This window comes from Callorhinus ursinus, unplaced genomic scaffold (genome assembly GCF_003265705.2).
Source record: "Callorhinus ursinus isolate GAN/ISIS: 27379988/994484 unplaced genomic scaffold, GSC_fseal_2.0 scaffold12, whole genome shotgun sequence".
NCBI classification, from domain to species: Eukaryota; Metazoa; Chordata; class Mammalia; order Carnivora; family Otariidae; genus Callorhinus; species Callorhinus ursinus.
In genome coordinates this window covers 5,349,663-5,364,911 of record NW_027397074.1, presented here as the reverse complement: position 1 = coordinate 5,364,911, position 15,249 = coordinate 5,349,663, and the positions used below count along the sequence as shown (strand labels likewise).

Below are 15,249 nucleotides of genomic sequence, written 5' to 3'. Positions count from 1 at the left end.
CAAATGTAGGGACCCGAAGGGTCCCTACATTTGTATCTTTGTGGTAAATACCCAGTAGTGCAATTGCTGGATCGAACGGTAGCTCTAATTTCAACTGTTTGAGGAACCTCCATACTGTTTTCCAGAGGGGTTGCACCAGCTTGCACACGTTTTCATCTCTTTCTTCTACTTCCCAGATTTCCTCTATCTTCCAACCCATTTGACTGAATGTTTTAATTCCAGCTATCATCTTTTTAATTTCTATGAGCTCTTTCTTGTTCTCTGAAGGCTCCTTTTAAAAATCACAACCCGGGACACCTGGGTGGTGCAGTCGATTAAGCACCCGACTCGATTTCGGCTCAGGTCATGATCTCAGGGTCATGAGATGGAGCTGTGCGTGGGGCTCTGTGCTCAGTGTGGAGACTGCTTGAGATTCTCCTCTGTGTCTGCCCCTTCCCCTGCTCAAGCTCTCTCTTGAAATAAAATCTTTAAAATCACGTCCTTTTCTTATCTCATGGATTCAATATGTTTTCATAACTTGCTGAGAATGTTACAGGGCAATTATGTTTTATTTTGCCCTCTCCATTATTTATATGCCCAATGAGGTCCTTCTTTCTGTTTGGTTTGTTTTCTTCCTTGAAGCTTCATGTGCATTGGCCCCCTTTATTTACTGATGAGCTTTACTGTATGGCAACTGGGAGACCAGCCCCAGCATCTTGGTTGGGGAACCCCCAGTTGTCACTATCGCTTTTTTTTCTCTGGGGGTGGGTCATCGTTTGCCTTGGGCCGTAAGTTCTCACAGGCTCTTTGGAGCCGCACGGGGCAAAGAAGAGCCTTTGTTAGTGCACAGGTCAATGTGTAGACTTCATTCCTCCTGACATCTTTCAGTGCTTTCACCTGCCATCCACTGAGTGGTGTTGGTGGGGACCTAGGTGTCCATGTACTTGCTATTTATTATACAGACTTTCAACCAATCCCTCTTGCTTCTAGCCATCTGCCTGACTCTGACCTTTGACAGCCCTTGGAGCTGCCAATTTCCCAATGTTCTGCAAGGCAGACACCCAAATACCAGCTTTCTCCACTCTGATGACTCAGTTGCCACTCGTCTATCCCTTGCCATTTTTTCTCCTGCTCCATGGTGCCTGCTCTCCCATTTTCTTTGTCCTTGCTAGTTTATACCATTTCCCTCTCCTTTACCATCATTTTAGAGGGATTTTAAATTTAGAGAAAGAAGCATGTATCCAATTAAGTTCATGAATGCATTAATTCAATGCTTAACAAAGTCTTTTTACCAATAATTTACCAACCACAAGGCATCAACTTACTAATCTCTTGGATCTCTGTCTTTGCTACATTTTGGTGTTCCTATTTATCTATCTTCGTTGACTAGTGATGGGCAGAAAAATACCTTTTCCATACAAATTTGATTGTGGGATGACTTACATCCCTTAGTGTTCAACCTACTGGATCATTCCTTCTTCCTTCCTGTAAAGCCACAGGTTCCTGGTTCTCCTTTCCCCTTTCCAGATGCTTCTTTTTCCATCTCTTCTGCTGGTTCCTCCTTCTTTATTTGGTCTTTAATGTTGGACAAAGCTTGGTCCTGGCGCTCTTCTCTTTCACTCCACATTCTTTTCCTGGGTGGCCTTCCATGGCTTAAATGTCCCCTGTATGTCAAAGATCCCCAAACTGACATCTCTAGCCCACAGCTCTCTTTTTAGCCCATATTTTAAATATAAACATGCAATGTCCATTTGTCTATCTCACAAGCATTTCAAATTTAACATGTTCAAATTCACCCTTCAAATTCATCCCTCCTGCAGTCTTTATTACATCTGCAGTGGGCACCTCCAACCCTCAGATGTTAGAACCAGAAATCTGAGAGTCATTCTTGACCATCCTTCTTCCTCAATGTCCCCGCATCCAACTCATTGGCCCAGAAACCTTAAAGTAATTCTTGACATGCCTTGCTTCCCCATTCTCCCCTCAATCAATCCAACAGCCAATCTGGCTGAATTCACCATAAAATACAGCATGTACCTTTATAACTCTTTTCATTTTTATCACCACCACCCTAGTTCAAGATGGAAGATGGCTAACAGGTCAAAAATAAACCTGTGGAATGGCTTTTTAACCCAATTAGGCACAATCCTGAGGATTTCGCTGAAGTATTAGTTTACACGGTTTCACCGCAGTACTTCTGTAGCTTTTTTTTGTCCCACTTGATTCAATGTCAGTTTCACTTGTTTCCCATTTCAGATGCTGAGCCTCTGTGTGCTCCCCTCCCTGTCCCCACCCCCATCTTTGAACCTGTCTCCTTCTCTGCCCTTGGGGTGTTGGTGCCAAAATGGATGTGGAAAACCATCCTACACCTGGTACAAGGCTTATGTTTAACAGATTTGGTAAATCGGTCACTTAGAAAATTAAAAATGCAACTAATTGATCATTAGGGGAAGTGGCTTTTTTCTTGACAAATTGATCATTTAGTAATTAAGTTTTGGGAAACTGGAGAAGGGAAGAGATTCTTGGCCAACGGACCTAGAGGCTGTTCAAGCCATTATCACCTTTTCCCTATACCGAGTCCTATCACCTCCAATCGGTCTCCCCACTTTCATTCTGGTACCCCTCCCACCAACCAAATCCACGTCACCCCAACAGCAGTCCCAGTGACCCCTTAGAAAGAAAGAAACCCCAAGTGAAAGCACGGTGATGGCTTTCAGCGTGCTCAGAGTGAATCCAAAAATTGGCCATAAAGGCTCGGCAGATCTATCACTGCCCACCTCGCTGGCCACCGGCCCCTCTTCCCCTTCACCCCTAGCGAGCTGCTTTTCTAGTAATTCTTCAAACCAAGTCTTCAAATACTCAATTCTTTTCCTGCTAAGTGTCTTCACTTAGGAGGAATAGCAATTCCTTCTGCCTCAAATGCATTTCCTCTCATTCCTTACCTGCCTCCCGCTCATCCTTCAGGGCTCAGCTCAAATCTCTCTTAAAGAAGTTTCTGTGACTTACCTACTTAAGTTAGGTTCCCCTATTATTATCGTCCGGTACCCTGAATTTTCCTTCATTGTGTTTAACATCATTTGTAGTTAAAAATGTATATGTGCTTTTATTTGCTTCATGCCTTTCTGCCTGATTGGATTGTTAGATTCATAAGGACAAGGAGAGCTGGGCAAATGCTTGATAAACATGTATGAATAGATGAATAAATTAATGAGCATTTTCTTAAATTCTGATATCACACATAAAAATCACACAAATGTAGAGGAATTCAGCATATCCCGGTCCCTTGTAATTAGAATGTGGACTTAAAAGTCAAGAACCTTAACAAGGAGAACTCCAACAACACATTCATTGAGTGACTGGCTGACTTAGGAAGAAGTAAGGCCATGCCCAGCCAGTTCCTAGGAATATACTGATCTGCAAACTAGTATCACCATATTCTACTACTACTGTCTCTGGGCTTTTTAAGGGTTAAATATTTCTGAAGAATTCCTTTAGACAGGTAAAGGTTACTAGAATATGATAAAAACTATGAATTCACAATCATGATGAAAGTAAACAGAAAAAAGGTCAACAATTGTTTGAAGAGATGATGGCAAGGGAAACAACACAAAGAAATGAATATACCTACTAACCTTGAGGAAGCTGAAGCACCCCTGTGCTTACACCTGAGACCAAGTCACCCAACACATACTCTTTGAACTTGTATGCCGGTAACCACTTTGTTATGGGCAGGAACATATAAATGATATTTCGTATCTTCTTAGGAGTACATCTGGGAGGACAAAAACAAAACAAAACAAAACAAAAAAACCCAGAGATAAAATGAGGAATACTTCTATAGAATTCATACCAAGGCATTTTCCCTTCCCCATATCCTGAAGCAATAAGGAAAAATTCACATTCTGTGCTAAGAATGACCTTTCCACTCTGTAGAGATGAGACACAAGAAGATCTGTTTGTAAACTTTTTTTAAGGGAAACATCTGAATTGGCTCCATAATAATGCTCTACAATTTACCATGAAAAATAAAAATTTAGCTTCAAAATAATTGAGATACCTTGGAAGCTATTGTTTTAGCAGATGAAATCCTAATGTACTTTCTGTGTTGGTGTAAAACAAAGTGGGGGAATTATTTACTGATTGAGTAAATTTTTGGATGTGGAACCACTGACTGATAGGCCCATTTAGTTTCCCCTGTCCTTATAAATGAAGGAAATTTATACAAGTACTATGAGCTTTATGGATATGTAGTCAATGCTTTAGAGTCTTTGATTAGGTAACCTCAAAACACCATTTGTCAATGATGTGTTGTAGTGGATTCTGTGTCTGGTTGTCTTGATTAGGTGGAACATCAGGCTGATAAAACCCAGGCCTTGCATTTAATCCCTATAGAGTTCAGTTGATTTTTGTACATAGACTATGTTCTGGGCCCTGGCCAGTCCTTTTGCCAGTCCTATGCCAATCATCAGAGACATCACTAAATAAGAGATGGACAGATGGGTTTCATCACCACCACGACAGCCCCAAGTTCTCCGGGTAACAAGGAAGCAAGGAAGCAGTTTATTCCATTCAAAAGACAATGCATTCTTGCAGCATGCATGGTACTTTATATCATGTCTTCAGTGGCCAAAAGTATCTGATCATCGGGTGAAGGACGATATTGGAAGGAGATCTGGGGCAACTGTGGCAAGAGCCATGAATTTGAGTGGAACAAACTAGATGCCAGTCTCCTTGTTTAGAAAATTAAGACATTAATAATAGCTACACTAATGTAGTACTTACCATGTGCCTTGGACTTTGCATATATTAACAGATTTTAACCCCAGGAACTCTATGATATAAGTACTATTATTATCCCCCTTTTGTAGAGCAGGAAATGCAAGCACACAGTTGGTAGGTGATTGGGACTAGGCTTAAAACTCAGATAGTCTGACCCCAGTGAATACATTTTAAAACTCTCCTGATGATCACACCTAGAGCGGAGGGTCCCTGTGAAGTATGCATGAACACAGAACATGGATGTGTCTTCCCAAGGGTCCAGAAGGGAGCAATCAAACCTAATCTTGGGAGCTCTCCAGAGACACACACGTCAGGCAACACCTATTACCATTCCCAGGCCAGCAATATGGCTGTGTAAGCGTCTCCAAAGTGAGGAGTCCTAGGACACTGAGTGTCCTTCACAGCCTGGGTTGGGACATAAATTAAGGATGTTGCCAAATGGTGTAGAGGTCGGGGTGGAAAAAAAAGATACAGTGGTTGGAATATTCCTGAGAGACGAAGAGAAGAGGTGGATATTTCGAAGGCGGTGGAGTATGGGAAAGCAGGGTTGTTTAGATAAACTGTTAAATGGATGCAAGTATAATCAAAATTTAATAAACAGGGTGAAATATATAATGAAGCCGGGGTTCAATCAGATACCTATCCCTGAGTGAACTGTGTGGACAGTTTGCAAATCCTAAGTGCTTACCATTTGTTTCATTTTCCCCACCGCACCAGATTTTCCTGATACATTTGACCTCGCTTCTGTCATAACTGAATGACAGGATAAAGGAAATAGGTTAAAACACAACATACGTGAATGCCTGTTTCAGCTTATCCCCGATGGAATCTGAAATTTTGTCCTTCTTGTGCAGTCTTTCGTGGAGGACCGGGTGACTGAAGATAGGCCTTTCCACATAGTACCTCTGGCTTGCTGCAAGGATTTCATTTTCTTCAGCATGATCCATAGTACTCTCAGATTATGCATCAACAGCAGGAGACAAGCATTTCCTGAGTGTCGCTAAAGGAGAAAATAAAGAGCCTATTTCAGATGCCTAAATCTGACGGATGACTCTTCCTAAGCATCTCTTCTTTGCAGGATTGTGAGTTTGTTGGAGGACTTCTTCATCTTTGGACATCCCAGAGCACCTACCCTATAGCTCAGTATCTAGCAACCACTAATAAATCAAGTGAAGTTAAAATTAAAAAAAAAAAAACACATGTGACTTATTTCCTCCCAGGGCAATAAGTGGTAATGTGTATGCTTTTAACAACAGCTTGTATTAAATTCAGCGGCTAAATTCTGCAGTCAGCTGGCTTTCAGTCCCTATGAGGGGAATAGTGACTCAGGCTGACTCTGACCATTTCCATGTCAAGGAACCAGGAAAAGGGCAAGATCAGTCCTTAAATTGACCCCAAGTTTCTTGAAGGTATATTATCCTCCTCTCCAATTCTGTACTCACATTTGATTACTCCTTAAATTATTCCACAATTCAGAACTAAGGTTTATATATCTCCAATGAGGGAAATTCCTGGTGACTAGTGAGAGGTTACAAGTTGAAAACATAAGTGCAATTTTATAATACTGTTTTAAAGGTGATGATGATGTCATGTTTGAGACAATTAGGATGGCTGATTTATAGACATATATGTCTATAATATATAGATATGTCTATAAATCATATATATGTATACATATATGTATATAAATGCTACATAGTGAATGTTACTAATATGAGTAAAAGAAGTGACTAAGGAATAAAAACCCAATATAACTGTGCACATGAAAATGTGTAAAAGGATGTTAACTATGGCTTTATTATACTGAAAAATTGGGAAAAAAACCTCAAATGTCTACCTGCACGCAGTAAAAAGTAAATTTCAGTAGAGCGATATATGTATGTTATAAAGTAGTCTTAAAAAGCAAACTAAATCTATTTGTCATCATCAATAAATCCCAAAAACTTAATTTTCAACAAAAATGCAAGGTACAGATATTTCAAGGATGCAATAATTTATACAAAGTTTAAAAATGTATAAAGCAATACTATATGTTGTTTATGGACACATAGATGTAGTGAATGTGTAAAACCATGAATGATAAGAGAGGAGGGGAATTAGACTCAGGGGAGATAGAGCTTTAACTTACTGTATCTACAATGTTTTAGTTTGTAAAAATAATTGGTGCAAATAGAGCAAAATGTTTAGATCTGATTAAGCCCTGCAGTAAGTGAATGGGTGTTTATTACATGATTCTTTGTATTTGTCTGTATATTTGAACTATATACCTTATAATAAAAATTAAGTGCACAAAACTAAAGTCAGTGTTCCCACCTGAAGGAAGGTAACAGCAGAAGAGATGGGGGTTAGCCTGAGCTAACAGGTGTCTATGTGGTGACCTTAGGGATGTGGGGGATTACTGACATTGCCCGATACAATTCCTGTGGGATGAAAAGTTAGAGTCTCATCAAACAGAAATTACATTCACAGTGAACTCAGGCTCGTGTGATCAACCATAAACATCATGCAAAAATAAATGCCTATGTCCAAGGAGGTTAAAAATTCCAGAGTCTAGAATAAAAAGGAAGTCTAACAGTAAAAGCATGTTAATACCAATAAGGAGGATATGAGCAGATTAGTCTGGAGAAAGAGGATTTTGCTGCAGAATCTGACAAATAGGGATCATACATCTTTTGTTTTAGGCTAGCAAGGCTTGTTGGCCATCTCTTGGCTAACTTTTTATGGACACTCTAGGAACTCATCATAATACCCAAGAACAATGGGCTGGTGTTTGTGAGTGGAGCCTGACATAGGGCAAGGCAACCCCTCTGCCTTCCTCCTGCCTCAAGTCCTCCAGAACATTACATGACAGTGTTATAGAACCATCCATAATTCAGGCAATGTACCACACATGCTGCTTTAAGCCCATGCCTACAGTTCTATTCACTCTGATAAGAAATGCTGTTTCCCCCCTCACTCTCCTTCCATTCTCCCTACACCTTGATCATTGTATCTTTCAAAAGCCTGGTTTTCAGATTTGCCTTCTGCTTCTCTGAAGTTTTCCCTTACCACTAATCCCCTGCATACTAGGTCTATATTTACTACCTATGTAATTTCCCATTTTTCTTCCCACTGATGATAATTATTGGTCTCTTCTAGACTGTTATTCCCGAGGCCATACCATACCCTGAGCTCCAAGGGCCTAGCTCAGTCCCTGTCTTTTAGCCAGCACTCAGTATTTGACAAATGAACGATATCTTTGGATTGGCGCTCATGACTGTTGATTATGTAGGTCATACTTCCTCTCTGTTATTTTGTATTACAGGAGATTAAGCCTGCTTTAAAATTTATTATTATTATTAATTTTTCTGTATACCTCCTTGGTCTTCTAATGTCCTATTTCAGAAAGGTTGTATCTTCCTTCAGAGTCACTCAAAGAGAAAAAGACAAGGTAGATCCGAGGGAGGTCTAATAAGAATCAGACTTTCTTTCCCTGTTGCAAAAACCCAGTTTTACCATTGATTTTATGTTCCCCAACATCAATTCACCCAGATGTCAATGGGATGGATTGTGATGAACATTGTCTAAAGATGTTGTAACATCTACAATCAGTGGGACCAAACCTGGCCACTTGCCACAATGGTCTGGGGAAGGTTTAAAATACTGTTATCAGGGCCTCACTTTGAACCTCCTGAAATAGGATTTCCAGGGGTGGGGCCTGGACAATGGACATTCGCTCTGTGTGGGTGTGGGCATGCGGTGCTGTACCCATGCGTGACGGCCTTCTCTAAAGGTTTCAGAGCAACAGAATAAGTGTTTACATTGAAACACAGCAGAAGAAACAAAATATTTTTTTTTTAGATTTATTTGAGAGAGAGAAAACGTGCAGGATCGAGGGAGAGGCAGGAGAGTGGGAGGGGCAGAAGGAGAGGGAGAAGAAGACTCCCCGCTGAGTGTGGAGCCCAACATAGGGCTTGATCCCAGGACCCCGAGATCATGACCTGAGCAGAAGTCAGATGTTTAACCAATTGAGCCACCCAGGTGCCGTGGAAATAAAATATTTCCAAAATATTAGACATTCTTATTCTTATTCTCAAAAGTCCTTTCGCTATCCTCAACAGGATTCCTCATTTATACCCATTACTCTGAAGGTCATTTGCCAACACCCATTTCTCCTCCTCCTAGAACGTCAAAATTCCTTCTACTTTATCAAGCAGGGCAATTACACGTGTGTTTTAAAAGTTACCTAGGAGACACTGGCTCTTATGTACAAGCAGGACCTGACCTTGAGGGGGACAAGGAGAGCTCCTCCCTGTCCAAAGTGGGAAGGCAGAGTACGTGGATACAAATACACTTAGGCTGGTAGATGTGGTGCTGGAAAGATGAGTTGTTTCTCTTTTGTGAATTGTATTGAAAGTGAGAAGGAGGGACGCCTGGGTGGCTCAATCAGTTAAGCATCGAACTCTTGATTTTGGCTCAGGTCATGATCTCAGGGGCATTCAGCAGGGAGTCTGCTTGAGATTCTCTCTCCCTCTCCCTCTCCCCGCTGCTCTCTCTCTCTCTCAAATAAATAAATAAATCTTAATAGGAAAAAAAAGGAAGGAAAGTGAGAACGCGAGACTGTTGGAGGTCTGAGTAAAGAGAATTAGACCAGAGACTGACAAGGTATTGCCAGACAGTACGATGTCTACTTGATGTCTGTGACCTTACTTGTAAGTAGAAATGAATAAATACATAAATGTGTTTTCTTCCACTAAAATAAATAAATTAAATAAATAAATAAATAAATAAATAAATAAATAAATAAATAAATGTTCCCCAGGAAATTCAGATGATCAGCTAGATAGGTATTTGACATATTAAAAAATCCTGGCTTTCAACTCTGCCTAAACTCAGAATCTCCTCAGGTGCTTTTAAAACCAAGAAATCCTGGCTCCACACCAGACCAATTAGAACACAACCTCCAGGAGGGGAGCCAAGGCATTTTCTTAAAACAGCATCCTAAGATGATTTTAATGAGTAGAGAACCACTGGTCTAAAACCTAAGAGAGACAGAGAAATAAATGTGAAAAAGACATAAGAAAACCATAAATAATTTGAAATAATTTTGAAGATGAATTTAGAATATGAGGACACGACTCAGCAGTAAAACTACTACTTTGATTTTGCCATTTTCATTTAGGGAATTGGTTCTCAGCTCTGGCCGCTCACTGTAATCACCGGGGCAGCTTCTGATGTCTGACTCTCATGCCAGGGATTCTGACTTAATTGGTCTGGGAGGTAGGCGGGGGATGAGGATGTAAAAAGCTCTCCAGGTGACAGTAACACACAGCTGAAGGTCAAAACCACTGACTTAGGGAATGGCAATATAAACACCCACATCCAAACAAAAAAGAAAATAAACTGGGTAGGGTGTAAATAAAGTGTGGGCAATGCATTATATCACTGTCATTGCTTATGTCTGTCTTTGAAATATTTAACAAAAATTTACAAAACAGAAAAATATCTCACTTAGGTTTTTCAAACAAAGTCTTGTTTCTATTCTTATGTTCTTAAAACAAGAGGGAGTTGTGTGTAGCTGGGCAGTGCAACAGCCATTAAACTTCACACAAATACAGTCTCAGTTATTACAAACATTTTGCTCTAGGTTTAAATTAGGAGCAAGTCTCAAAGAAAGATCTCAAAACATTAGATGGATTTGGGAAATCATTAGGGTATGTACTCTCTTTAGGGTTGCTAAATAAAATATAGGATGTCCATTAAATTTCAATGCAAACACCAAATACTTTTTTAGGATATGTCCCCAAATATTGCATAGAGCATACTTATATTAAAATTTTATGGTTTATCTCAAATTTTACTGGGCATCTTATATTTTCTTTGCTAAATGTGGCAACTGTAACTCTGTAGGTTAGGAGGAGACAGATATTAGAGGGGATTCTCAAATATTTTTGAGGTGTTAGGACTCTGGCTATAGTCTATGTCTCCTCGAGATATCTGTTTGGCAGTTTTTTCTTATCTGGGAAAAGAAAGGAGTGCTGGGAGGGGTCAGGACAGGAGAAGAGGGTGTTATGGAGAAAGGCTGCCCTTTTGGGGAACTTTTAATGCTCATCAATAATGATTAAATAATTAAAGTCATGAAGGCTATCAATAACCCCCTTATCAGAAGAAGAGCAGCAAAGAAACCAAGGGGCCAACACGAGCAGATCAAATGACTAGACTCTTATCTGACAGATAATGAGCTTCCAGTGTGCTGATTAAAATAAAAATCACCAAGTTGTAAAACCACACAAACTCTCACATGAGAAATGTCACTTCTAAGATGGTCGAAAGGGACAAATCTTCTGACAGGTCCTCCAACAAAAATACTAGCAACTGAAAAGCAAAATGACCTAGAGGTTCAAATCCTGTTTTCCACAGCCATGAAAGAAGGGATTTAAAAACAGTTTTCATCATAGATTGCTAGGTGTGAAAGTCCATCTTGAAGATGATCCAATGTAACCCCCTCCCTTTGTAGGTCAGAAAACAGACCCATCTACCCATTTGAAGTGACGTCTTCAAAACAAACCTGGTTTCCTATTCAAAGTAGCCATCAAATTTAAAAGGCACAGACATTTATAAATAAAAACCATAACAAAACACTGGCACCATTATTAACTTCAAATTAAGGCAAGAATCAGCTGCTTGCTGATAACGGAGATTCAGGCTGGTTTTGTGGGAGATGCTCCGGCATGGAGGCCAGGGTCGGGGTCCAGCTTTAGCTCTGCTTCGCGAGCACCTGAGCGAGTCAATACCGTTACAACAGGGCCAACTACACCAGGAGATTCCATGCTTGGAAGCGTGTTCGAATCATCTAGGGAGCCTGCAACGACAGGTTTCCAGGTCCCTTAGACATACTGATTTAATAATTCTGGAGTCTGTACTGTTTAAAAGTCATGGAGGGAGATTGAGGAACAACCTGTTGGGAAACGAGACTGTGACTGGAAACTCAATGCTGTGGATTTTTGTTCAGTGATGGCTACGTAGGGCTCAAAAATGCTTGTTGAATGTACATAGAAAAACAACTTGCCTCTCTGAGTCCTAGTGTCCTCCTCATCCTTAAATAGTATTTCCAGTGACAACATTCTGAGAACAGTATTTGGCAAGCTTGTTCAAAATGCCAATTAAATCTCTGTGGATTTAGCTAGAATGGATTCAGTTGTCTGAAACTAAGACACCCCACCCCACCACACACACATGCAAACACACAGCAGTTCAGTAATGCTTTTCAGTTGGTAAGAGTATTCTTCACTGTGGACTGGAGGTATCAGAAGAGAGAGAGTTTCAGGGCATCTGTCCATCTATTCAAAGTAATCAACTTATATATCTATAACTCTCATTATAATTGTATACTCAATTACATAATAATCTAATTAGTCCTAATGCTTATGTTGACCTTCTCATTCCAAATATGCAAGCACATGCCCAAACTTACTATATCTTTCACATAATTTCTCTATGGGCATCAGCATGAACAACTAACAAAAATAAATGTTATTTATTATGAAAAATTTCTACACTTCCCAGGGCATAAGCTTTTCTATAATTGGCATAGCATATAGAAAAAGCTTCATGAGTTGTAGTCCAGAAAACAATTTTTCACTTATGACCTTATCAGCCTTTTCCTGAAAGCAATTTGAAAAAGTTGTTTCCTTTTGTCTATAGTCTTCTGGGACCCTTAACATATATTATTTGCTTTTCCTTACTAACAATCATTGATTAACTGCAGTGGCCAATACATGCAAAGAGCCAAAGGCCCTAAAATCTATGCAACCTGCTCCTAAATGTGGACAGTAAGCTCTGTGAGGCCAGGACCACTGTCCCCGAAACACTGGCCACGTACTCCCGCATGCAGCAGTCCCCCAGACATTTTGCAACTGGATGCTCTCCAGGTGTGTTTGAGTGGTGGGGGCCAAAGGTGCCAGGTTACTTAGCTTGGGGCTCTGCCCATCCTTTCCCTCTTCTTTTAGATTTATCATCCTCCTCTTAAACTCCTCTGCCAAAGGGTTATTAGATTTCTATCCAGAGACGCAACATCATGCGGTATAAGCTTTGGGTTCAGAAGGACCATGCTTGGAGGCTGGAACTGGTACTTAACAGCTGTGTGTTTTTTGCAAGGTACATCAGTCTTCTGTCCCTTCATCTGCTCATCTGTAAACGGCAGTTAGGCGTATAGGCTGCGGAGTCACACAGAGCATGTTCTGATTCTGCCATGATGATAGGACATCTGCATGCTATTTGTCTTCTCTAAGTGGAGTGACCCTAAGTCCTGGCTTATGCTTGCTGTCCCAGAGTAATTATTACTTCCAAAAGTGTCCTCGATTGGAAAATAAATTCTATGTTTCCTTCAGATTCTTCAGCGGTGACACTGAAATAAACATAAAACTTCTATATAGATCTGTGAGAAATAAATTAGAAAATGTTTCCAAAATACCTCTTGTGGGGCCTGGCACACAGTAAATGCTTAGTAAGTGTGACTGTTATTACTACTGCTGTGGACAGGGGGCCTCATTTCCTTCAATCTCAAGTTGCTTCTTTGAAAATGGGGATAATGATTTTCCTCCCTTTTTAATTATCTTTTTGAATAACTAATATATTCACATGGCTCAAAAATTCATGTATAAAAAGAATTAAAGTGCAGTCTCACTTCCAGTCTACGGCTGGGAGGCAACCATGGTGTCAGCTTCCTGTGTGTCTTTCCAGAAATATTTTACACAGGCAGATATGAATAGTCTCCTTCTCATGAATGGTAGAATGACTTAATACTGTTCTGCACCTTGCTTTATTCACTTAATATCTCTTGATCTTTCCATATCACTATAAAATAGATTCCTCATTTTTTTTAAAGATTTATGTATCCACTTGAGAGAGGGAGCAAGAGTGCAAGCGGGTGAGGAGGAGAGGGAGAGAGAGAACCTCAAGCAGACTCCTCACTGAGCACGGAGCCGGATGTGGGGCTCGATCTCACGACCTTGAAATCATGACCCGAGCTGAAACCAAGAGTCAATACCAAACCGACTAAATTACCCAGGCATCCCCTGTTTTGTTTTTTAAACAGCTGCATACATGCCATTATATGGATGCTTATAGTTTGTCTAGCTGGTCCCAACAGTGCTGCATTGGGGATTAATGTAAGAATTATAAACCATTTAGAATAAGGGACTCCACAGATACCTACAATTACCTTCTAAATCAATCTCACACTTACTTCCTTTTACCTGCTCCATTTCTCAATGCCTTGGGTCTCCATTCATTCATTCAATACAATTCTACTGGCTCTCTACCTCCATGTTTGGCTGTCACATCCAAGTGGCTTAGAGATCAATAAGCTATGGCACATGTCCTCAGGACCCTTGCCATCTAATGTCTTTGCAGCATTCTACCTCCTTTTAAGGATTTTTTTTTTTTTTTTTTTACAGGTGGGTAGAAGCATATGGAATGATAAAGCATATAGGGGAACACAGAAAGTTCCAGGGATGGGAGCGAGAGATTGTCGGCAAGGAAATATCATTTAGAAAACGAGATCAAGGGCCTTTGATATATAAATCATGATTTTTTTCCTTATAAAATATACGAACATCATGGAAATTTGGAAATTTTCCATTTTTCTCACGCATAAATAACACATACTGAATGTAGATCATGAGTACATACATTTGTGCATATATATTTACATGGCTGGATACTGTCCTAAAAGTTTTGCATTAAAATGTTTGTTTTTAAAGATTTTATTAATTTGAGAGAGGGAGAGAGAATTTGAAGCAGACTCCACACTGAGCATGGAACCAGACGCAGGGCTCTATCTCAAGATCCTGAGATCATGACCCGAGCCAAAATCAAGAGTCAACACGCAACTGAGCCACCCGGCACCCCTACATTAAAAATTTTTTACTTACCATGATATCATAAGCATTTTGCCACATTAATAAACAACTTCAGAAGCATAATTTTTAATGGTTGCTTAATATTTTCTAATATACATATACAATGATTTAGTTAACCGCCTTCCTTATTATTAGACGCTTCGGCTACTTTAAGTAAGCTCTACGCCCAATGTGGGGCTTCAAATCACAACCCTGAGATCAAGAGTCACATGCTCTACTGAGATAGGCAGGCAACCCCAAATTTTTGCCATTAGAAGTGGAATTCTGGTTTTGATCTGTGTGAGTTCATATGCAATAGTAATAAAAAAAAGTTCACCTTTAAACAATATCAATACTCAAGTATTGGGTAACTTACAAAGTGAGTATATAAAAACTATAAATTGACTTAAAATAATATGAATGGTAGACATTTATGTGAGCTTCTTTATACACAATAATGAACATAATTACAGCAGTTAAGATTTACTGAGACTGTGGGATTAAAGACTCACAGCATCCACGTGAGGTAAGAATTATCCACGTTTTTCAGATGACGTATCTGAGGCTCTGATAGGATAAGAACAGCCACGATGGGATTCAGGTGTGCTGA

At 40.0% G+C, this 15,249-nt stretch overlaps 1 protein-coding gene across 1 annotated transcript in view; it reads right to left on the bottom strand.

The window, feature by feature from the left end:
• The window catches only part of SLC26A5 (solute carrier family 26 member 5), a 58,240-nt gene that overhangs the window by 28,550 nt on the left and 14,441 nt on the right, over positions 1-15,249 (bottom strand). The window contains exons 3-4 of the mRNA XM_025873242.2: positions 5,554-5,758; positions 3,612-3,751 (exon numbers count right to left, since the gene is read on the bottom strand). Coding sequence (XP_025729027.1) covers positions 3,612-3,751; positions 5,554-5,705 — 292 coding nt within the window. The 5' untranslated portion in view covers positions 5,706-5,758. The remainder of the gene's footprint in view (positions 1-3,611; positions 3,752-5,553; positions 5,759-15,249) is intronic.